This window comes from Theropithecus gelada, chromosome 7b, assembly GCF_003255815.1.
Source record: "Theropithecus gelada isolate Dixy chromosome 7b, Tgel_1.0, whole genome shotgun sequence".
Taxonomy (NCBI): domain Eukaryota; kingdom Metazoa; phylum Chordata; class Mammalia; order Primates; family Cercopithecidae; genus Theropithecus; species Theropithecus gelada.
In genome coordinates this window covers 6,922,843-6,948,102 of record NC_037675.1, presented here as the reverse complement: position 1 = coordinate 6,948,102, position 25,260 = coordinate 6,922,843, and the positions used below count along the sequence as shown (strand labels likewise).

The window sequence follows — 25,260 nt, the reverse complement described above, 5'->3', positions numbered from 1 at the left end:
GTGACTCTAGTATTAACCTTACTATAGAATCAACCCTACTGCAAGATTGAAAGGAAATCCATCAGAGTATGGGGGATTTTTTTCCTGGTTGCTGGAACTAAGTGATTTCTTATTCTATCTCCTGCTTTTCACTATTTCAATTTTCCATTAAAAAAGATACTTAAATGTTTTTGAGCCATTTGAACTTTCTTTAAGATTGTCTTCCTAGACCTTCAATGACTCCAGTAACTAACCAGATAAGGTACAGATGCCTCAGCACAACATTCAAGACCCTCCCCGAGTGAATTCCACAGCTCATCTGTGGCCGCTCATGGCCGCTCCATGCTCCCTATCTCCAGGTGATGGGGGATCTTGCACTTCACCCCCACCCCACTGGGCAGTCTGGCTGTGTGCTGCACCTTCTGCCTGAAATGTCCTGCCTCACCTCCCTCCCTATTCAGATCCTACCTGTACAGCCAGGGACTCCCCTATATTGCTGCCATCCTCAAAGTTTTCCTAAAACCCACCGCACCCCACTGCATCCCCTTCTATCGCCACCTCACTTGTCACATCCATCTTCTTTTACAGAACAGGTGCACTTGTCTAATCTGCTCCCAGACCTGGTTTATTTCTCTGCTGTACCCTCTGCAATATCTGGCTACGCACAGCACAGATGCTCAAATAATGGAGGAAGTGAAGTGGATTGAATTGGATTGCACTGAATTGGACAGCTCTGGATTAGACTGGCTTAACTTGGCTTGATTCAATAATTATATTCCTTAAATCAAAGTTTTGGTAAATGTGGCTGTTTTTCTTTTGGCCATTTGCTCTTTGGTCATTTGGGCAATTGGCCCCCTAGACACTTGGCTGGAAAGGAACTGACTTCTGACAAGTTAATCCCTCCATGAAGCGACTTCTGAGCAGTTCATTTGCAGTAAACTGAACCAAAACAGGCAGTGAGCAGCCAGGAGTTGGGCAGTGGGATGTACCAAGAAAAGGCCCCAGAGACCTACTGAGGACCCCCAAAAACTCAGCCTCCGGGCCTTCAGTGACAATCATAACACTCCGGCCCTGTGAGAGCTGAGAGAAGCTGGGATCACTCAACCCTAAAGAGTTTTTGTGGCGTGATGTTACTACCCCCACACACCCAGGAACCCATCCTCCAGCCTACGGCTTCCATCTTGAGGGTCTTGAGCCCACTCATGGGCTGTATCCACAGCAGCAGGGCTGAGGGGGCACCCCTACCCAGGCCCTCCCCCCAGCCCAGAGCAAAAGTTTGACTAAAGCTTAGTGTCTTCACTTTTATAAATCTCTGCCTTTTAATGATGGCTTCAAGGCTGAGGGGAAAAGGGACCATTAAACTCACTGAATAAGTTAATGGGGCAGAGAGAATCTATTTCGGAGCCACCCCAGGCTATTTTCCTCTGGAGCTAAAGCCTGAATAAGCAAAAAGAAAAAATTAAAACCGTAGAGCACATTGCCAATAAATAACCCCCCCAGTGTAATCTCTCAGCATCCAGGACTTCATTTGCAGAGATATTATAATGCAGATCACTTGTGAAACACCTCTGGCTTCCCACAGTTCCACCTGCAGTGGTGGCTGGGGGTCTTATTATCTGTCCATATCCTTCCCTCCCTGTGAAGGCAACGGAATGGGCTGCTGCCACACAGCCTGCATGCTCTGTAGGCATCCTGGGGAGAAGCGGCACCCCACGAAAGTTAGCACACTGAAACCATAGTTAGCATCCTCGAAAGAGAAAACCCCAAGACTCTCTAATCCCCCAGCTGCAGAGACTACCCCAAGGACTTCCTAGTTGCCACAGGACTCCATAATTTGCAGCCTAGCCCCACTGTCCTGAAACTCCAAAACTCTCTTCTTTCCACAAAAACCAAATACAGGGTCTTAGTTTCTTTTGCCTGGAGAGGTCCACCTCTTCAGAAAACTGCTCTTCTCTCCTCCCTCTCCTCCTAGTCCTCCTTACTCTCCCTTCCTTCCCTGCTCCCTTTCTCCCTACACCTTGCTCTTCCTCCCCTGACATCCAGCTCTCCCCCTCCCTGCCTTGTCCAAGAGAATCTCTACTCCCCCTGGCCTCCCTAGAACAAAGCCAGAAACATGGCTCTCAGGGCTGTGAAAACAAATCATTAAATAAGTTAGAACTGTTGGTAAATGTTGAGTCCCACTAGACACGCGTTGTTTACTCTTTAATATTTAAACATGTTAATTAAATCTCTGAATAAACAAATATATTTTAGCAAGTGACATTCCTGAGCTGGAGTCCCTTTCATGCACCTCGATGCCTTTTGGATGGGACCAAGCCTTCTTCTCATGGCAAAGGAGGTCCACAGTCACCGTCCTGTGCCAGGCCAGCCTGCCAGGCAGCCTGGATCTTCAGTCATGAGGTGATGGACAGCACCCTAGTCCAATCACATCGGCCCTTCTCAGGACCCAAGGCTGTCTCTCAGCACCCCACTCCCAACCTTCAAAAAGCCCCCATAGCCTACACATCTCCAGAGTGTGCTCTCTTCTTTCATTCATTCATTCTCCTTCATTCATTCATTCATTGATGCATGCATCAGCCCTGCATTTACATAGCAAGGCATATGGTAAACACTGGAAAGACAAAGATAAGCAGGACCAAACTTATAAGCCATTCTTATAAGAAGCCCATATTCCTTGGGCCTGCACAGTCTGTCACCTCTCAACTTCCCCAGCCAGAATGAACTTTCTTTGGCTTATTAAAGACTCCATTGCTTTAAGGGCCATCCTCACGCTGCTCCCTCCTCTAGACTAGCTCTCCATCGCCTCTACCCTCACCATGTGGCTAATGCCTGCTCATCCCTCCAGTTCCAGCTCAGTTGCCCCTTCCTCTGGGGAACTTCTCTGCGTGCCCAGCCTGGATTAAGCACCCCCTCATAGAAACCCGTATAACCTTGTGCTTCTTTCTCTAACACATTTATTATACCCATCACTTCAGCTGTAAGTCGAATCAGCTCCTGTTTAAAAGGAAAAACCCTCTGGGACTTCCTATTTTGCTAGGATTAAAATCTAACCCCTTCCCACAGCCTAGAAGACCCTGCTTGATCTGGTCCCTGCAGACCTCTCCAACCTCCCACTCCCACCAGTGCATCCTACTCAACCCTGCTCCCAGGGCCTCCTATCAGCCCCTGACATACTTCCAGCCCCTTCCAACCTGAGAGTCATTGCATTGGCTGTGCCCTGGGCCTGGAAACTTCTGGTTCCAGTTCTCAAGAAGCTCTGACTCTCTCTCACTGACACATTAGAGCTGGACAGTCCCTTCTCCACGAGCCCAGATGCCCTACCCTTACACCAAGGCAGCCTCCTCACCTTCCTGTCACACCTCATAACAGAGCACTCTGTTGAGTACCTTCACGGGACTTCTTACTCCTGATAAGATTGTACTGATTTATTTTCTTACATATCGACTGACGGCCTCTATCCACTGAATTTTAAGGTCCCAGGCCAGAAATGTTGTGTCTTGCACATCACAGAATCACCAACATGAATGAGTAAGGCCTGTTTGTGTCACTGTCTACCCCACCCACAATAGCCTCCAGGCTCTAAGCTGGCAGGCTGGGCTGGCTGCTGGCCCCTCGCACTCACTACCCTGCCGCAGACCGAGGAAGGGGCCCGTGGACACTCACTGGTCTCAGCCTTCCAAGACCCCACATCTGAGCATCCAGCAAGCAGGACTCGCAGCTAAACCATTGTGGGAGAGAGATACAATCCCAGGGGAGTTGCCTTTCTGGTGGGACCAGGCCCTCTTTGAGTGGCATTCATCTATCCCTTGCACATGAGACTCAGCCTGGGTCCCTGGGAGAAGCAGCACAACTGGGGTGGATGGAGAACCCCAAGGAAATGACCCAGCCCCAAGCCAGAGACCCAGGGGCCCAGCCCTGCCAAAGAGCACCAAATGCCCACCAGGCCTTGGCTTCCACAGCGTCAGAGAGAAGAAGGGAGCTCTGAGAGGACCCTAGGGGGATATCCTTGGGCTGAGGACCCCAGAAGGTGCCCTTGAAAAGTCAGTTGTCTGCTTTTTCTGCCTGCTTCACTCCTCTGCAAAAAGCAGCAAGAAGCAGTGCACCACAACAGGAGCTCCCCTGGGGCTTTGAGTCAAAGAGGATCCCAGCTCTGCCACCTACCAGTTGGGTGACCTTGAACAAGTGACGCCACCCTTCTTCCCCTCAATTTCTTCCTCTGCAAGACAAAGATACAAGGTCCTGTTTCGATCAGTCATATAAACGTGTCTCTCCTAACCCAGATTAATCAAAAACAGTCCTAGTGTGTAAACTGTTACAACCAGTTCGGAAAAAGGTCAGGCAGTATCTTATAAAGTTAAACATAAATTTATAAAACATCCCAGAAATTTCACTCCTGGGGAATGACCCAAGAGAAATGAAAGCATATGTTCACAAAAAGGCTGGTACAAGAATGTTCACAGCAGATTTATCCATAATACTCCAAAACTAGAAACAACCAAAAGCAAGAGAACAGATCAACTCAGGTTACCCATACAATGTAATACCACTTAGCAATAAAAAGGAACCAAACACTGATATCTGTAACAATGTGGATGAATCTTGCAAACATTTCTGACAAGTAGATATTATATGATTCCATTTATATAAAGCTGTAGAAGAAGAAAAAGTCATCTATTGTGAAAAAGCCCAAAACACGCTGGGCACTGTGGTTCATGCCTGTAATCCCAGCACTTTGGGAGGCTGAGTCAGGAGGATCACTTAAGGCCAGGAGTTCAAGACCAGCTGGAGCAATAAAGTGAGACTCCAGCCTCTATTATTTTTTTTAAAAATTGTAAAAAAGAAAAGAGAAGAAAAAAACAACACGGGAGCTAAGCTATGAAGATGTAAAGACATACAGAGGGATATATGGACTCTGGAGACTCAGAAGGGGAAGGGTGGAAGGGAGGAAGGGATATAAAAAAAACAACTACACATTGGGTACAAATCTCCTCCACAAATTCGCACTATAAATTCGCCCATGAAACCCAAAACAACTTGTACTCCAAAATCTACCAAAATAAAAAAAATAAATAAACACTACTCTCAAAAGCAGATAACAAAAAGCAAAGAAAAGGAAAATCCCCCAAACAGTGGCTCCCCCTGGGGAGGCAATGGCAGATGCTGACTGAAGCGTGTGGGGAACTTTCTGGGGGATGGTAATGTTCTGCCTCTCACTGCGTTTGGGTTCCACAGGCATGTGCATCTGTCAAAACTCAAAGAATGCATACTTAAGAGTAACGCATTTCATTAAATATGAATATTAGCTTAAAAAGTGAAAAAAATTGAATGTTAATTTTATGATATACATGCTGAAGTATGTAGAGGGAGCATACTAACATCTAAAATTTGCTCTGAAATGCATCAGAAAAATAGGATAGAGAAAGAGTGGATAGAGGGCTGGACAGATGGATAGAGGATGTGATAAAGAAGTAGAGTACCATATTAATTGCAGAGTCTAGGGTGTAGTTTTATGGATGTTCACTGCAAAATTTTCAACTTCTCTGTATGTTTGAGGATTTGCATAATAAAATGATGGGATGGGAGGGATCCTATGTAGTTACATGTCCCAAAGAAAACAATTCCATAGCCCTATTTTGTGACCCACTGTTTTGGGAAGTTCTTTCTTACTGCTAACCCAAATCCTCAGAGCTGAAGGTCCCAGCCCATTGTCATTGTATGGAGGGTGGAGGGATGCCTAATGTGGTTACTGACACAAGTGTGGTGCTCACTGGCAGCTGTTGAAATAATTAATTAATTGATAAGAGAGCTAGAAATCATGTACTTTATATATGAGTTGTTTTGCTTATTTGCACCTGAGATCTAAATTTAAAACACAGAACTGTCCTGTGGACCCTTCTCAGACCCTTGCAGTTGTTTGTGTGTGTCCTTCCCTTTATCTGCCTCTATTTCACCTAACACTGTGCAACTTCTTCCATAGGGCTCTCTTGCTTACATGACCAACTAAGCAGGCACCTTGGGCATTTGCAGCAAGAAACACCAAAAAAAAAAGAGAAAAAATAAACAGCTTTGATGAACTTCTACAGAATTCTGCACTCAGAAAAATCTAACAATGGTTCTTTAAATTTCATCAGGCATGCATTTGTTTTGTTTTGTTTTGTTTTGTTTTAGGATTGTTATAATATTTTTGTGTCCACCGCAAAATTCCTTTGTTGAAGTCCTAATCCCAAGGACCTCAGAATGTAACTGTATTTGGAGATAGGGTCTTTAAAGAAGTAATTAAGTTTAAATGAGGTCATTGGGGTAGCCCTAATTCAAAATAACTGGTGTCCTTATAAGAAGAGGAGATTAGGACACAGGTGCACACGCACACAGAGAAGACCATGTAAAGATACAGTGAGAAGGCAACCATCTGCAAGCCAAGGAGGGAGGTCTCAGAAGAAACCAACCCTGCCAACACCTTCATCTTGGACTTCCAGCCTCCGGAACCATAAAAAACAAATGTATGCTTTGTAAGCCACCCAGTCTGTGGGATCTTCTTATGGCAGCCCCAGTCAAGAAATATGAAGATTTTAATATTGTTTTTATTTTAAATTATAAATCTAGTAGGTATAATAATCTTTTTATTGCTTAGGGCTTCTAAAATTCCATTGTGATAAAGAAAAAACAAAGGATCATGTACTGAATATTTTATCTACCCATCACCTGGAATTAATACATGTTACCATTCTGTCAAATGCCAAGATCTTTAAAAAAAAGAGAGAATATAAACATTACAGGTAAAGTTAAAAGGCCTGTACATACCCTTCTTTTCCTCTCTCCCACTCTCCCTAGAGGCCAAGACTGTCATGAAATTGGTTTGTATTCAGTCCAAGGTTTTATCTTTCTGTCTATAAACAACATATTATATTGGCCATTGTGATGTTTAACGTGTATATATGGTATGCCACTCTGCAACTTATCATATTTTTCACTGGCATTATGTTTTCAAAATATAGCCATGTTACCACACAGAGAACAAGGTTTTCATTGTAACTGCTCTACGGGATTTCATCATATTACTATGCTGTGATTCAGCTCTTGATTCAAATGCCTCCTGATAACATTTCAGCTTGTTCCAGTTGTTTTGCTCTTGCACACACTTCTGTGATAAACGTGGGAACACGGGCTCTGGAGTCAGCTTGGGCTGGAATCCTCACTGTCATTTAGTGCTGTGGCCTTAGACAAACTCTTGCATCTTTTGGCCTCCATTTCCTCATCTGTCAAACGAGAGTAGTTCTCCCCTCAGATAGTGGTTGTGCAGATTAAATGAGTGACTACATACACTGCCAGGCCTGAATACAGTGCTTAACAGCTTAACACACAGCAGCTGCTAGCACTATGAGCTCCTGGGAGTGGAAAGATAAAATAATCCACAAACATGGGGGTCTGGGCAACAAGGAACCTCTCAAAGATGGGACTGGAGTGACAGGGAGGGCCCAGGTGAGCAAACTGGAGGTCAGAAGCCCTCTAGGCAGGGGAAGTGGCCTGATCACGAGACTGAGGGTAAACGATGCTGAGAATGTTTGGAGGAATGAACAGTAGATCAGCTCACTGGGGCAGAGGATTCCCATGGGGAATAATGGGAGGCAGGACTCCAAAGAGGTGCTGCAGCCCAAACATGAACGGCTCTGAATGCCACAGAGAGAAGTCTCAACCGCACCTTGGGGGCAAGTGGGAGCCAAGTAAGGTTCTTGAGGCACAGTTACACAATGACTTACTCTACCTCCCAGATCATTTTTACAAATCCATTTGAGTTTGGAATGGCATTCTGTAACACATTAAGTGTGTTTTCATCTCTCAACTACAGATTGGATTGCGCAGGTCAAGGCAGGTTCAGGTCAAGTCCAGCCCTTTGGGGAAAGGTGAGCATGGGGCCAAAGTTAGGAGAGAGCCAGGCACCACATCCAGGGTGCAGAGAAAAGAGGGGAGACAGAAACAGAGAAAGAACTCAGCACCAGGACAAGGCCTGTCAGAATGTGCTTGGGAGTGGGCTGGTATTCTTCAAGAATGGAAGGATGCAGGCTTTTTGCAGTCTAGGAAATCTTATTCATAAAAATGTTATGCAGAATACCACCCCGCCTCTGATCTCACTCCAGAGAGTACAGTGTGAAAGCCATCAATATCAACAGCCACTCTCAAAGTGTGGTCCTGGACTCGATGCAATTTCTCAGGCCCGACAGCCGATCTTCAGAATCAGAAACTCTGGGGTGGGGCCCAGCAGTCCGTGCTTTAACAGCCCTTGGTGATGCGCATGCATGCCAAAGCTTAGTAACTCACAGGGTCTGGTCTCCAGGACACATATCTACAGACACAGAGACACACACTCACACACACACAGGAACAAGGCTCCCACACACCTGTGTGCAGAGGCACAGCCCCCCCCCCCCCCCCCCCAGGATTGCCCCCAGAGAAACCCAGGGCTGCTGCAGTTGTATGGCTCCCCTGCTTTCCTACCCCGTCCCCAACCACCACCATGGAAACACCACAAGTCAGAGCCAAAAGAGATCTCAAAGATCACCTAGTCCAGCCCCCTGATTTTAAATATAAGAAAACCAAGACCTTAGAGACAACAATGCCTGGCCCTGACTCACCCAATAAACTGTGGCAGTGACAGGACACAGAGGCCAGCCCCATCCTGCCCCAACTCAAGGGACATTCTGTGAGGATGTGGCCAAAGACACGTGTGTCCATGAAACTCAAGGATCTCAAACTCCACTGGGTCCCGAGGGCCCCTTCTGCCCCACAACCAAAGTCAAAAACCAGAACAACATGGCGTGTGTCCTCTCAGCCCAAGGGTGCCCACTTACTGTGGAGGAGGCTGGGGCTGGCAGGAAATGGGAAGGGATCTGGAATACAGGGCTGCCCTCCTGGCTCTGGAGCCAAACCTGCTACAGACAAATCTCAGCTCTGCCACTTCCTAGCAGAACCACCTAGGGCAAGCTACTTAGCCACCCTGTGCCTCAGTTTTCTCCCCTATAAAATGAGGATGATCATGGGACCTGCCTTGTCACTGTGCTGAGAATGGAAGGGGTTTAAAACAAAAGTCCCCTTAAAGGAGCCCCCGGAGCAGTCATCACACAGCATTTGTTCTCACTGTGATGAGCTCAGGTTTCTCTAGAAGATTCCTCCAACGGGCTGCCCTGCTGAGGGCAAAGCCCAAGGCCCACAAAGGTGTGGAGAGCAATGAGAACGGTGTGCCCAGCATTCTGTATGGAGGCATGTGTGCCCTCACCAAGCTGGGAGGGTTGCTGAGGGCCTGAGGGACATTCTGGTGCAGGAAATGAGCCTGTTCCAGTCCACAGGTCTTTACTGAACAGCTACCAGGTGGGGGCTCTTGGGGACAGAGCTGAATGAGCCTCAATGCCAGCCTTCAGGAGCTCACTGCACACTGAGGAAACAGGAACATTAACAAGCTAATGCTATACAGGACACATCACGGGGCTCCAGAGGGTGTCAGCTGGACTGAGACACTAGCGGTGCCACCCTCTTCTGTTCAGTGACCTGGGCAGGTAAGAACATAGAGGGCAGTAGATGGCAGCAGGGTGGGACCTCAAGGCCAGAGCACGCCTGCCCAGACAGCAGGCAACAGCAGCCCTGAGTGAGTGACAGGAGGAGGGCAGGGCGATGTCAGTCACCTGGTTTGGAGACACAGCCTGCAGCTCAGGGATGGGGATGATGGGCACAGGGAAGAGCGACCAATCATTTCCAGGGAGACAGAACATGACCCTGGAAAATGAACCCTAGATGCAAATCAGGGAGGCATGAGGTCACTCTCCTACCACTTCTGCTTTCCCAGGGCCCAGGGAGGTGCTCTGAGCTGGAAAGGAGGAGGGAGGGTGGGCTCAGGTCAGGATCATCCAGGAACAGGTGGCATGGGGCAGGTCAGCCGCTGGCTGGGCAGAATGTCAGCTGGGTGCTGGGAGCCGGGAGCTGGGAGCAGGAAGCGGGGCTTCCCTTCAATATCACGCGGAGCTACTCTCTTCATCTGACCTGCACCTCACCTCACCCAGGCTCACCTCCACCCAGAGCATGGGGGAGAAAGGCTGCCCCATCCCCAGAGCCCTCTGACTTTTCTGCCCAGAACATGGCCCCAGGGATGGACGGAATCTGCTGTGCACTCTCAGCAAACTTGGCCCACCTCCCTTCTCTGGAGGTCGATTTCCAGGTGCAGAGAGAGGCCAGGACAGTTGCTGCTCAGCTGCACACATCCTAGAAAGACAGTGGAGACCTAGGGACAATGGAGACCTCACGGGTCCCGCTCTCCACTGCTCTCCCAGCTCTCCCATGTGGCTGGCCCATCGGAGACTCTCCAATAAACCCATGTCAGGTAAATGCACAAATAGAGAAACGAATGAACGGCCGCCTGGGAAGAGCACGTGGTCACCTGCTCACGGACACACTGATGTGTGACTTCCCTCCCTCTCTGTGTCACTTTGCTCTCCCTCCCAGGCTCCCTGGGGTCACCTTCCAAATAGGCCACCCACACCCCAAATCTTCATCTCACACAGGCAGAGTGACAGGGGAAGAAATGAAACTCGCTTCTCTTGCCTTTCTGCGTGGGGCCTCTGTGAGCAACAGCAAGGCCAATGAATCAACTTCCCAGCCATGGGGACAATCTTGACAACTCCCTCCACTGTTACCAACATTCAGTACACCTGGGAGCAGGTAAATCTAGAATTTTTAAAACTCTATTTAGGAAAATTGCACCCTGTCCACCTTAGGGAAGCCACATTTTCATATATATAAATTTTTCTTTAAACTTTACATTAGATCCATTTTCTAAAATTCTGCCCCTGCTTCTCTTGAGATAACCCCTTGAGCTGTAGACCATTTGTCTAATACCTGCCTCCCTCCATTCAACTGTAGCTCCAAGAAGGAAGTATCATGGTCTTTTATTTTCTCAAGGCTGTGCCCCAGAGCTCAGCATGGGCCTGGCCCACGGGTGGTGCTAGGCACTAGGATGAAAGGGGACAGACTCTCTTCCTCTCTGGGTCCCACAGAAGGAAGAGCCAGGCTGGCCCTGCTAGTGCATCTGCTCATTCTTCCCCAACAGTCCAGATGCTAGGATGGGCTTTGGTAAACAGCAAGGCAGGCGGCCAGACACCTGGGCACCCCACAGCCTAGGTACAGATGAAGCTCAGCAGTCACCGTGGGCTGAACACGCCATCAATGCCAGGCCCCCATTAGCTGTCTGTTACACACTTGGAAGACAGTCCTTTGGAAAACGGAATATGAGGCTGCCCCTCCAACACCTGCCCTAGGGATGGGAGCCAGAAGTCCTCATAGGCCATAGGGCCCTCCCATGGAGGAGGAGGAGCTGCAGCTGCAGGCCCTAAATATTAGGCCCTTCTTTCTACCCTCTTCCTTCAACACCAGGGACTTTGAAGGGCCCTGAGCTGAACTCCTCTTCCATTTCTTTCTTGCTCCTGAGTGCCTCGAAGACAAGGTTTCTGCCAAGAGCATAAAACCTCACCCTTTCTCCATGCCCTTGCCCCCTCCCCACTTCTTATTTCACTCTCTGTGTCTTATCGTCATATTTGTTCAAATGACTGCCACTTAAGAGGTGGCAGGGAGTCAGAAACACAATCTGGAGCAAAGCTGATATTAAATAACTTCCTGAGCTTGGCCCGTCTGCCAACGCTCCCTCCTGGATCTCAGGTGGAGAAATGAAGAGGCTGCAAGGATGAGAGCCAGGAACACCCCAATTCAGCCTCAGAGCCACCCCTCCAATGAGAGGAGACTGGAGTTTCTTCACTAGTAAAGCCCAAAGCTTAGCAGTGACCCCTACTCCCCCTTCTCACTTGATCCCATCCCCCATACCACACACACAGACACTCTCAGCAAAAGATATTCAATCATGTCTGACACTCAAATTTAAGCTACAAGAGCCTTTTTTGTCAACCAGACCAACCCCTACACTTCCCAGGTAAACAAACTGAGGTTCAGAGATCTGGAGTCTCTTGGCTAAGGCCAACCAGATAGACTGTATTAAAGCATCTCAAAAAGAGTGGTGCCCCAGGAAAACACCAGAAAGGCTCTGGTTTTTAGGTGCCAGGATTGTTTCATTAGAATCAAGTTAGTTGCCCATGTGTTTTCTCCAGTTGTGACTTCGTACTGTGAGCCTCCGAAGAAACATCCCCAATAGCCATCATCACATCAATGCCCTCAGGAAAAAAAGTCTTTAGCACTGAGCAGTTGAAGGGGAGAAATTCTGCTAATGAAACCTCTGAAGCCAGTATCCACTAACCCTGACTCAGCCTCACCTGGCCCAGACAAGCCCCACCACACCACCTGCAAGATCAGAATACACTTGCTGTTCTCCACGCCAGCCACTAGGTGTCACTGCTGCCCCCCCATGAATTGGAACCACAGCGCGTTCAATAGGGGGTAAAATGACCCCAGCCGGCCAAGGGGATCTCATACATATCTCCTGGGTGTGACCTAACTTCATATTTCTCCCAGAAAGAGATAGATGGACAACCACGTTCCAGATGCTGTTCCAGATGCTGTTCCATCATGTTCCAGATGCTGTCCCCACATCGTGTACTTTAATTCTCACAACACCATCTCACAACATCTCCCGGTAACACCTTACTTTGCAAGTGAAGAAAGTGAGGCAAAGAAAAATTAAATAACGTGCTCACAGTTTAAAAAACCAGCAAGGAGGAGAGCAAGGATTGAAACCCGAGAGGGATGTCAAATTCCATGACCTTTTTACTACTCAATTTAGCCTCCCTTGAGCTATCAGTCTCAGTGCTATGGACTCTGGTTGAATCAAGCTGGTTTGCCATGACCCCAGAGAAGATGGCATCTGGGAAGAAACCAAGTGGGGCTCAGGCTTTCATCAAAGGTACAAATCACAACAGGACAGGCTCAACAGCCCTTCCCTCCCTGCAGAAATCATGGTCTAGTGCCCTCTTGTGGCTTAACGTGGAACTGGGATGAATGTCCATGGGAGGCTCTCCTGGGTGGATTGGAGGGATATTAGGTCATCCTATTCCACTGGATTCCTACATTCTTTCTACCAAGGATGGTCCTGAAGCCCCCTCTTCAGACAGACTTATTGGATTACAATAGCCAAGAGGGAATCAGCTAGTGAATGAGAAGCTACATAGGGCAAGAAGCAATAACACCACATGGGACAACATCTGCAAGAGGCTGGATGCTACCAAATTACCCTAGATAGAGATTTCTGGCATCCAGATTTCTGGGGCTGCAGAGTGGGGAAGGCAGGTAGCAGAAACGTTTTGCCTGGGACCCTACTCCGACACGTGGTATTCCAAAGGAGTCCTTCATCAGCAGAAGCCATAACAATCTCCCTGTCCCTGTGGCAGGCATGTACCTCAGCCACTTTGTCCCATATATGACAAATATATGTCATCTTAGCCCTTCTCTTGTCTCCTTCAGCTTTGTCCACATGCTAGTTCCCTCATGCAACTTCCTCTAATCCCACTCTTCAAGGACCTGGAAACGTCACTGCCCATCACCTCCTACAGACTCCTGTGGACTGCTCACCAGCTTGGCTTCTGTGTTGCCATCACATGCCAGGCACCATAATCTCATTCAACTCTCACAACCACTCTATTAGATGGGTATAGCTAACCAGATTTTTCAGATGAGGAAACTGAGGCTCAGAAAAGTTAAGTAATGTGCCTAAGCCTATCCCAGGGCAGAGCCAAGATTTAAACTGAAAGTTTTTTGACCAAAGAAGCCTCTACTCTTCCCACTACACCAAGCCACCTCTCAGGAAAAGGAACCACTGAAAAGTTTGGGGTGCAGGAATTGGTCTAACCAAATGCCCTGGATTAGAAGATTAATCTTTTAGGGTGTGGAAAATGAGCTGGAGGCAGGAGAAGCTGGAGACAGGAGAGACTGGAAGCAAGAAGAACAGATGAGGGCTATAAAAAGTACCCATGCTTGTGGGGATGAGGTTCTGGGGTATAGTAATAGGAAGAGAAAGTTTTACACACACACACACACACACACACACGCTCATTAAATCTTACAATAATCCTGCCTTATTTTTATTATTCTCATATGAGAAAACTGAGGATCAACAAGGTCAAGTAGCCAGCACAGGGTCTCAGCATGTAAGAGGCAGAATCACAATCTAAAGCTTCATTTAGTTGTTGCCATAAATAAGTAGGGTTGCATATGCAAATGATCTCTGGCCCAGTAGGAGGGCCATAATGTCAGCTTCTTTCCTGCTCTTCAGTGGACCAGACTTGAAAAACTATCAGAAATAAGGAAGTAGGGAAAGACGGACCACAACAGAGAGGACCCTGCCTGCAGCCCCAGGTCAGGAAGCTGGGAGCAGACCCTCAGGAAAGAGTCACAGGCCCCAGAGCAGAAAGCTCCACACCCACCCCAAAAGCAGCAGACCCTGTCTCTAAAGCTGATAACCTTGTTAGTAGGAGGACGCTCCTTTGTGCATGGAACAAGACAGCACCTGCTCAAATACAAGACTGCCTAGAACAGAGAGATGGGCCAACGGTACTCTCAGAAGCACTGTCAAAACCAGCCAGTCCAGACAGGGCCCATGACCCTGGTTTGCAAGGCACTTTCGTACCCATCTCTGTGCATGGTTATCTCCGAAAGCAGACACAGGATCTGGAGAGGTTAAGAGAAGATGCCAAGCTCTCATCTCTAGTCAATGCCAGGACCTGCTATTTTCTGAGCACTACTTATCGTCTGGTAATTTCCAAGGTTGGGTTGGGGGGCAGGGAGAGGGGAGAGATGCCCCCACACTTGAGCCAGGGTATCAGACAGCCTGAGGGCCTGTATAAAGCTTGCTTTCTCCATAATACTAGCCCCACAGTGAAACTATCTGTCAACTTCTCTGTGCCCCTATTAAGCCTGTGGGTCTTCCTGGGCTACCTCCCATGCATTCACCCCATTACCCTCTGTGCAAATGTGCTGATCTCCCCTGCTGCTGCTGAGAGAAGGCAGGAAGGAGAGCACACCAGGTGGCTTTCCTCCATCCAATGCACTCTCCCAGTCACCTCCTTCACAGGAAGCCGGGGGCTCATGAGTCAGAAAGCCCAGGTCCAGGAGTCTCACACCCCTGGACTGCAGAGATACAATGGAAGTAGGGCCAGCTCGGCGGAGAGATGCCCCTCATAGAGGACAGCTGAACTCCCTGCTCAACCCTGGCTCAGGAAATGTTTTGAAAGCCAGGCCTGACACTGCACTTCTCACCAGGCTAGCGCCACACGCCCGGCTCCAGCCCTGGGAAGCCACCAGCCCAGGACCGTCTCATGCGCCACACTGCCCTCTGGTGGCCACCAGGAGTGTAGACGCAGAGGGAAGCCAAAATCTTTAAGGCCTGTTTATGCAGACCTCAGACACGATGTGCACAGAACACAGGAGAGATGCACTTGTGCCTGTGCCAAGACGCCCCCAGATACACGCACGCAGCCCTGTTTCCCGCAGCACGTAGCCGGGTTTAGGACTTCGAAGCTACTATTGCTCCCCTCATGTTCTCCCCTTCTCTGTAGCTCTGTAAGAGCTCCTTTCCCCGCCTCTCTGTAAAAGCCCGAACCCCTCAGTCCCAGAGCAGACACCAACAGGTGGATGGAGACCCACACCAGCTAGGGAGGCAGGGCCCTTCGTTCTGGGCTGCCTTGTGCCAGGAACTCACTGGGCGATTGGGCCAAATCAATTCACCTCTCTTGATTCCTAAGTTCTTTCTCTGTAAAACAGTGTTTGGTCCCAACATTTTCTGAACCCCTTTCCAGATCTAGTAATTTATTGCTCAAAGTCTTGATCTCTCTAACTCAGAAATCTTCCCAGTGGTCTAGAAAAGGAAATAACCAATGTGGTACCCAATTATTTACAGAGCCTAGCGAATACATCATTGCATAGGTTTAAACATGACTGTGACGCTACTGGGGAGCCAGACTGGAGAGTTCCATGACCTCAGCTCTCGGAAGTGGAGAGGCCAGTGGCTGAGTGATGATGAAGCAAGCTCACACAGCCAAGAAGCAGCAAACACTGAAAGTGTACCAAACCCTGCCCCTCAGTTTCGGCTGTTTCACAGAAGAAAATTCTATCTGTCTCCCATGCTCAGAGCTCATCCCTATGGAAAGAGAGATGGAGCTTCCATGAGCAATGAAGGAAGAGAGATGGGGTAAGGTTGCAGGGGGATAAAGGCTGCTTATTGTGGAGGGGACCAGGGAAGGACTCAGAAAGAAGTTCTAAATATCAGCTTCCAGCTCCAGCTGCCCAGCACTTTAGACACCCCCCTTTTGCTCTGTACCCAGAAGTATTCCTGGTACCCCAAAGCTCTACCTGGGAGAAGCCACTCAGCCCTCTGCTCTCCCATCCAAGCTTTCGCTGGTCATGAGCACCAGGGGCATAGTCCTGCTGACCACGGCTCAGCCCAGAGAGGAGCTTGCTGGGACCCAGCCACCAGCTTTCTGAATCTCAGCCAGCCTCAGCTGGCACCTGTTCTGCTGTGGGCTGACCTGACCTCAGAGGCCAGGACATCATGGGGTGGACGAGGAGGCCTGGGAAGAGGGTGTGGTTGAGACACAACCTCAGGAGAAACTCCCTGTTGGGAACAGGTCAGGAGGGGAGACCAAAAGCCTCCCCCACCACTAGAGAGGCCTGCCTGGGACAGTGTTGGCCGCACTGTTTGGCCAACACCACACCCATAATTATCCTATGTGCCTTCCCCTCCAACCCCAGCCAGGGTAATTCCCACCCAAGGAACTGAAATATTGTAAACTAAAGGATTCTCCTAGACTTTTACATCAACTCCTTTATTTTTAACTTAATAGTAATATATTCGTGTGTGTGTGCATGTATGCATATATATGTGTATGCTAGTATACATATGAGTATTGCAAAACAGCATAGGCAACATAGCTTAATATTTAAATGCCAGACTGCTTTGCCATTTACTGGCTGCATGAAATTAAGTGAGTTAAGTTCCTTCTCTGCACTCAGTTTCCCCATCTGGAAAATGGGGAAATAATAGTACTCATCTTATTGGGGTTGATGTGAGGCCACAATGAGGTATTAGCCTTAGAGTGCTCGGCACAGTGTCTGGAACATAGTAAGTGTTCAAGAAACACTAACAATTGATGTCATGCACTCAGTAGATGCTAGCTGTCATTAGTTATGTATCGACAGACTTCTCTTTGCCAGACATGAGCCAGGGCACTGAACTTCAACAAGGTGCTTATATAATGTAGTTGTTATTATTATAGACAAGGAAATTGAGACCCAGAGGAAGAAAGAGATTTGTTCAAAGCCAGGGAGAAGCCATGCCTGGAGGAGCTGCTGGGAAAACTGGGCTTAGGAAAAGAGCAGCTGCCAGAGTCCTCCATGCTTCATGATGCGTGTCTGGGGAAGGAATCCTGAATCTCCCACCGCCCAGACTCTGGAACACTTATGAAGGGACAAGCCAGGTGGGAGGACCAGGGGCAGAGATAAGGCCGGGGGAAAAGGACAGGCTTCCAAGCCTGCTGAGCCCCAGGTTCCCCAGCCCTGTGTGTGAACGGAGCTCAGCAGAAGGCCTCATCGAGTTGATTTCTAATTGGTATGGGCTGCAGGCTGCAAGGAGCCCTGGGGCTGCCAGCCTCACATAGTTGCTGCCTCTGGGGACCCTGAATTTGGAAACATTGCCTCAGAGGGAGACACGTCATGGGGGAGGCTCTGGCTTTGACGAAGTGCCCAGAACAGGAGCCAGCGCTGAGTAGAAGGCGGCCCTGGCACCTGGGAGTGTGCCTGGGAAGAGGAGTCTTCGAGACACTCAGGGATCCTGGCTGAGTCCCTGCCCACTCTGGGCCCTGGGACCCTCATGGGTGACATGAGGGAGAAGACGACTGCAGTGGTCCTTTCCAGCTTTGAATTCTGGTAAGCCCTGCACTTACAGGCAGCAGAAATGGCAAAAGCCTCCTTGGGGGTTCTCAGGACTCCACCGGGCCCTGAGCTTTGGTGTTAGCCTCACTGGAGTCTTCGCTCCTCATGACCCAGCCCATCAAAGAGCAGCTTCCAACACACCGGATACCAGAAGGATTTGTGTTCCTCAAAGTTGAGGTCAACGAGGCTCAACAAATGACAAGTGACATGAGCTGATCACTCAGTTGGTCACCAACATCTGAGTGACTGAGTCCAGCCTCTATGTGGGCCACCCTTTGACCAGTTGCTGAACAATCAGCCACCCTCTGCAAGTCTCTCAAAGATGGGTCCCTCTAATGCTGCCTTTTGGGTGGAAAAACTTCCTAGATGAAAATGCTCTGCACCTTCCTTTCCAACAAGCCAAACCCCAGGGCCTTAGGAGACCAAGGTCCCCAGGTTTGATCCTATAAGTATCTTTCTCTGGGGCTGTAACTACTCCAGCTTCCAAATCTCATGTCAATAGCCCCTCATACTTCTGCCTTCCTCTCTCAGGCCTAGTCCTAACGTCTAGCTGAAAGGGCCATGCCCAAGAAAGAATAGAGCCAAGGGGCCCACAAGTTGGTAAGAGAAGTCCCAGAAGAACCACAGACTCCTGAGAGCCTCCGGACTTTCACATTTGTGAGCTACAACAACATGACCACCTGGGAGGCTAGATTTGTTCTTTATTTTGTTTTCTTGATCTGTAAAATGGGACTGTTAAGCTCTGCTTTTATACACAAAGCAACTGTCACAAAAATAAACTCAACAATTGTAAACTAAAAATAATGATATGACTGATGGGGACATTCGTGGAGATGAAGAATTTGCTACACAGGGATAAGAAGGTAGGATCCCGGTAGGGACTAGACCATTGTTTAAGAGCTGGCCTGGCCCCTGCAAGGGGGCTTTTGGGCCTTGGGAACTCTGATCTGGAACTGAGATTCCCCACTCCCACCAGTTTATTCCCTCCTCACATTGACCCCTTCCCCCTATTAATCAACCCCTCCTTGGCACGGCATCAAGGGGGAGCCAGGGGCTTCAGGACCATCTCTCCTGTCACCACCCTGTCTCCTTCTCAAGTGCCAACCCTCCCAATCACAACAGCGGTGGGTACCAAGCTGTTTTGATCATGCATGATTTAGCAATCAAAAAGTTTATTTTATAACCCCCAAACACTCATATTTATTACTTTATATGTTTATATATCTATTATCTATACATTAAATATGAAAATATCCTCTTTTCTAGGCAAGAATAATTTGCAATAGAAGTTCCAATGTTTTCTTCTCACACCCAGTGGAGAGCTGTACTCCAGCAATGGGCTGAAAGCTTTGCAGAGGGACATCTTTTTCTGGCCCTGAGCCCAGGGTACAGATGGGGAGCCATGAAGCTGGGTGTCCAGGCCCTAATGAGAGGCTGCAGGACCCAGCACATTCTTGTTAAATATGCCATTTGGTCTGGGCAGTTGACTCTAAATAGTGTCATGTGTCACAAATGGTGTCAAATTCTGGGTGGCCCGAGTTTGCTAAAGGTGGGAAGGGAAGGAAGAGGAGAAAAACCAGTGTCCCAAGGTCGGTGAGGGAGTACACCTCCTCCTGGCACCATCACAAGGGTCACTGCCACCCCAAGGAGGTGCCCTTAAAAGTGGCCTGGACGAGCCTCCTGGGGGAAGTTCCCTGGGCCCTGAGATGACATATGTCCAAGTTGGAAGAAACACTCTGCCCTGCGGCCTCAATTCATAGTTGAATTTACAGGCTCAGAAAGTCTAGAGTGCCCTGATGGAGCTCACAGGAGGTTAGGGACAGAGCCAAGGTGGGATTCACATGATCCATCCCTTTCTCTGCCACCAGCCAACTGGAGGCCCTGAGGGGAGGCTGGAGATCGTGCCTATGGCTCCTGTGTAAGGCACCCACAGGAGCACATGGGATGGTGACCCAGGGCCACAGTGAAAATGCCCTGATATTGGCAAGGGCCATACCAAATGAGGGCCTCAGGCTACCCACACCCACCCAAGAGTCAGCTGAGGTGGGACCCTGGTCCTTCTACAGAGTTGGACAGAAGCAGCAGCTGGAAGGGACTGGCAAGACAGGGACAGGGAGCATCCCAGGAGAGCATGCCTCAGGCCCTCCCTTTCTCACAGCAGCACCTCCTGTTCAGCCGGGCAGGAGGGTAGTAGGATCCTTCTAGGACCCTAAGGAACCTTCCAGATTGCAGGGTCAGCCTTCCTGGGGCCAGTAGATGAGGACTTTCAAAGCAGTGGCCAGGCCAGGCTGGTTTTTGCCCAAAGTTGTCATGGCCTCAGGTCCCATGGAGCTGCAGAGCAGATGCCCTTGGCCCCAGGGTGTATGACAGAAGCTTGACCTGCTGGGCTTCGTGGGGCAAGGGATCTTGGCTCTGGAGCACCAATAGCCTCTCCTCTGTGGAAAACCCCAGGGCCTCAGGAGACCAAGGTCCCCAGATTTGATCCTGGAAGTATCTTTCTCTGAGGCTGTAACTACTCCAGCTTCCAAATCTCATGTCAATAGCCCCTCACATTTCTGCCCACCTCTCTCAGACCTAGTCCTAATCCTGGGGCTCTGAGCACCTCACTGTGCCTACCGAGAGTGAGCCCCATGATGACTTTGGGGCCTGACTCATACCCTGCCAGGTCATTGTCAAGGCTGGGTCTCCCCTTGATCCTTAGAAAGAATGAGACCCAGGAGCCAACACGACAGCCAAAGCCCCAAATGATCCTTCAGGCAGCCAGAAGAGGGCCTTCAGGGAGGGCCATGGAAATGAAAGGACCAGAGAGCTGCCTAATACCAGGGACCCTGTGGGGGCTCAGAGTGAGACCCTGCTGGCGACTTAAGAGTCCCAGCTAAGAGCCCATAGCCTTTGCGAGCCGAGGTAGCCAACCCTGAGCACACCTGGTCCAGCCACGCCATCCTCTCCTGCTTCATCTTTTCTAACAGCTAAAGACCATACCATTCCAACTCAGCCCCAGGCAGGCCTGGCCTAGCAAACCGGCCACAGCCTGGTTGGGCGTGGCTGCGCATGGACCCTTCCAGGCTCCATGAGGTTCCTGTGAATCAGTAGCTGCAAAGGCAAAGGGATTGGCCTCTTGGGCAGAAAGGGGCCAAAAGGGAGGGCCCTTTGGAGCAGCATGGCTCTGGGAGGGGAGGAGGTGAGACCGACACTTCTGCCCTGATGCCTTACAACTGATTTCCTCCAGACACAAACAGGGCAGCTGAATGGGGATATGGCCTCCCCCATCAGAGGCAGTTCCCAGCCAGCTTCCTTGGATGGCCACACAGGAATCACTCCACACACCACCTCTGAGAAGCAGAACCACAGGGAAACCTCTTGTCCCTCTGTAAACTCAGGTACAATCAGTTCAGCACTTGAAGGAAGGACTTCGAAACATTACAGCCCAAAGAACAAGAGGGTGAAATGGTGGAGGCCTCAGCATCTTCTACCCAGAGTGTGCCCATGCTATACCCTGGGGTATCCACCAGCATCAAGAGCTTCGGGCCAATGGGAGGCTGTGGAACCTCTTGGCCCCATTTCCTTAGTAACATCAGAAATCTGAAGAACAACTCTCCAGCAAGGCATGGGCTTCAACTGAAGCCCTCTTCCCAAGCCATACTAAAACAAGAACCAACCCCAACCAAGGGCGCTCCTCTCTGCCCACACGCCCCTCTTCCAGCCTGCTCCACGTGCAGCCCCGCACAGTGGGGGTCCCTGTTGGAGTTGTGTGCATGGAGAAAGTGACCTTACCACCCCAAGCCTCCATTTCCTCGGAAGTCAAACAGGGATGGGGATGCCGACTTCCTGGGGTGAGCGTGACTCCCTGCCCTCTCTCCAGCCCTCTGGCTCTGGAGTGGAAATCTGGGCCCTTCTCAAGCTCAGTCAATGCCAGTCATAGATATAACAGGGCACTGGGGAGAAGATGGGGCGAGGAGAGGTCATTCAAGCTATGACCTCTGACCCTCCCCCACCTGCCACTGGCACAGCTCCTGTGGGAATCCAGTTCCCTTGTTCTTTGGGGTGGGGTGGATTTAGAGAAAGGAGTCCTGATGGCCTCTCAGAGTCCAAGTCCTGAAACAAGAATGGGAACACACACAGAGGGGCTCCAGATCCACTCCCTGCTCACTATCCTCCCAGACACCCTCATGAGGCCCTCCAGTGCCAAAGACGGCAGGAGGCCACCCCAGTCCCCTCCCACCACAGACCTTTCTGGCAGCCTGGAAAGGCTAACCCAACTCTTCCCTATGAAACTGCTTCCCTGAGCATCATTTTCAGAGGAGCAACACCTCTGTGTGGCTATAAAGAGCCTATGTGATTGTGACCATCCCTGCCTCCCACTGGCTTTCTACAGATAGACATATCCTTGGAGCAGCACACTGGATGCAGCTCACACATTCCCAGAGACCCAGGCTGGGTACCAGGGGCCCCTTCTTCCAACCTTTGGCCCACCCCTGGCAATCTCCAGGTCGGGCTTCTGAGCACCAACACTGGCTGCTCAACTCCCACCTTCACCACCATTCCACTCCCCCACATCTACCCCCTACACACACACAGCCCCAGTAATGCATTTCCAAGTCTGAGTTTCCCTAACAGTCTCACTCTGAACCCTTCTCCCTGCATCCTTGGGAATGCTGGAAGACTGTGGCCTGCAGTGGGGGAGAGGCACAATTGGGTCTGTCCCCTTTCTCTTGCCCTCCCTGCTGCCCCCCGCCCCTTGGCTGTTTGTCTTGTCATCTCTGGCCGGGTTGAAGGGGGTGAGGGGGTGAACAGCAGAGCTGAGATATGGGTCAAGCTTGTCTCCTGGGCCAGGAGTCAGAGACATCTCCAGGGCTATCCATTTCCCTCAAACTGTCAGCTGCGAGAACGCAAGCAAAGGCTCCATTAAGCCAAGAGGGCTGGTGGGCTTTCCAGAGAGCAGGACTGCAATTCCTCCAGGCTTTGCAGCCCCAAGGCCCTGGAATGAAGCAAGGGGAGGTGCTCCCAGAGCAGCACCAAAGGCAGGTCTGGCCCCCTTAAGTCCATCCAAGGGGTAAAGAGCCACCCAAACGCCTTCCTCCAGACCTTGGCCAACACCTCAGCACAAACCCTTCTCAGCTGCCTATCCACTGCTGGGGGTCCTCAAGGGCTGGAAGCCTTGGGGGAAAAGAGGTGAGAATTATCCTCTGAGCAATTCCAGTAAGGTCCACATCCTTCTCCAGGGTGGTAGATTAGGAGGGGGTCACTTGGCCGAGGTCAACGAAAGAAAAGAGCAGACTCTCCAGTCCCCAACCCTCGATCTGTCCTCTCCTTTGCTTCTGCTCCCATCCCCACCAAAGAAAAATAACAAGGAGAAAAGAGCAGGCCACCACTGGTCTCCCTCGGACGGGGCAGAACCAAGCAAAAGCCAGCCAGAGTTGAATGTTTCAAATGAACCGATCCGCACGACCATACAAGAAACCCCCCTCCCCAAAACACACGCCCTCTCCTCTCCCTGCGCCATCCTGACTCGGAATTATCCGGAGCAGTTATCAAAGGCCAAACTGAGAAAGGATCTGTAGGCGCCCAGATGCAGATGAGGGTGGCAAAGGGGGTGTCTCGGAAATGCCCAAAATGGGGCTGGAGAGGGCGGGCTGCAGGAGGGGAAGGGAAGAGGTAGGCGTCCATGACAGCCTCCACACGTCCAAAGTCTCCCCGCGAGCAGCCAGCTCCCAACTTGTTTACTTGTCAGCATGTTTTGCTGTTTCCAAATGGAAATAGTTAAACACCTCGGCTGGATCGCGAGCAGTCCCTATCTGTCACCTTCCCTGCCGGCTAAGCGCCGCCGCCGCCGCCGCCGCTGCTGCCGCCTCTGCCAGAGAATCGAACCACGTCTACTTTATTTCACTTGAGCGTGGCCAAACTGTTGCTATTTAGTGGGGGGCAAAAAAAACCAATTTGCAACCTCGAAACGAGAAAGCAGCTGGTGGGGGGGCGGGTGGGAGCTGGGCTCCGCGTGCCCTCGGCGGCCGGGGTCCTCTCCCGGGAGTGGCACACACACGCATCGCCGGATCGCGCCTCATCAGGGCCGGAGTCACCTGGAATGCGCAGCCCGAGAGCATCTCCCGAGCTACAGCGAGCCTGACGCGCGCCCAGCGGGTGGCGGGCAGCGGCGAGCTGGGGCGGGTGGAGGGCCGGCTCCCGGCCGCGGGCGGGCAAGAGGGAGACGTGGAGCGCGGGGGAGGCAGGATGGGGAGCGGCCGCCTGACTTACATGGAAGTGATATTCCTTGAGATGTCCGTGATGTTGATGCTGGCGTTCCCATTGCTGTTCCCTGAATCCTGCCCTTCCAGGAGGGGGAAGAGGTTCCCATCGTCCGGCCGCCGGCAATTGATCTCAGTCTTGCTGCAGACACAATTTGCAGGGCAAGCCAGCACCGAGCCCACATAGTCCAGCCAGACGCTTCCCAGCAAGAAAATCCGCCAGAAACTACACTTGGCTGGGCAAAGAGAGACATCCATCTCCGATCGCTGCTTCTAAAAAAGAGGAGGAGGAGAGGAGAGGGGGGTGGGGTGGGGGGAGTGGGGAGATCGGGGGGGGGGAAGGAAACAAAGACGGCGAGGGAGGGGGGGAAGGGGGAGGGGGGGCTTCTGCCTTTGAAACGCCGAGCGATCAGATGCAAAATCCTTCAGCGTCTGAAACCATCGCGGCCGCCGCCGCCGCCGCCGCCGCCGCCGCCGCCGCCGGGTGGGAGCCGCGAGGAGCGCCTAGTGGCGCGGTCTGCCGGGCATGGTGGCCGGCTCGGCGATCGCTGACTCGCCGGGTCCGGGGACTCTGGAAGCTAGGCGCGCTCTCCGACTCCGAGACTTTGCAGGGTTGCAACAGACGGTGGGGAGGCAAAAAAAAAAAAAAAAAGGAAAAGGAAAAAATGGTGCTAAAGTCACCAAGTCCCACCTACTGGGCAGAATTAAAACGGACACACCACACACCTGCAAAACACACACACTCACACACACTCACACATACACACACCAGGAGCCCGAGGAAAGGAGGAGAAGGAAGATGCAGTAGGAGCTGCAGCAGCCGCCGTGAATGGTTCGCCGCGCGGCTGCAGAAATGTACAAGTGCTCCGAGCCTTACGAAACGCACGGGTTATCGGAGCGTCTTCCTCGGCTCCCTCCCTCCCTTTCTCCCTCCCTCCTCCCCTCCCTCTTCGTGGCCTCCTCCCCCCGCCCCCCGCCCGGGCTGGGAGCGGCAGGAGAGCGGAATCTCCCCCTCCCTCCCCTCCCCACACCCGTCTCTCTCCCCGCTCGTCCTCTCCCTCCTCCCCACCCACCCACCCACCCACTCGCCGGCTCGCGGCTCTAGCCAGCACCGCCACCCGCAGCCGCGCGG

At 50.8% G+C, this 25,260-nt stretch overlaps 1 protein-coding gene across 11 annotated transcripts in view; it reads right to left on the bottom strand.

Annotated features, from left to right (window-relative positions):
- NTRK3 (neurotrophic receptor tyrosine kinase 3) overlaps positions 1-25,007 on the bottom strand; it is a 385,221-nt gene extending 360,214 nt beyond the window's left edge. For 5 of the 11 annotated variants that reach the window (XM_025392719.1, XM_025392717.1, XM_025392722.1 and 2 more), the window contains exons 1-3: positions 24,898-25,001; positions 24,520-24,731; positions 24,139-24,401 (exon numbers count right to left, since the gene is read on the bottom strand). In XM_025392719.1, the coding sequence (XP_025248504.1) occupies positions 24,139-24,386 (248 nt within the window). In that variant the 5' untranslated portion in view covers positions 24,387-24,401; positions 24,520-24,731; positions 24,898-25,001. Of the gene's footprint in view, positions 1-24,138; positions 24,449-24,519 lie in introns of those variants that run through there. The other 6 variants (XM_025392718.1, XM_025392720.1, XM_025392724.1 and 3 more) reach the window with 2 other exon arrangements.
- Between the last annotated feature and the right edge of the window lie 253 nt (positions 25,008-25,260).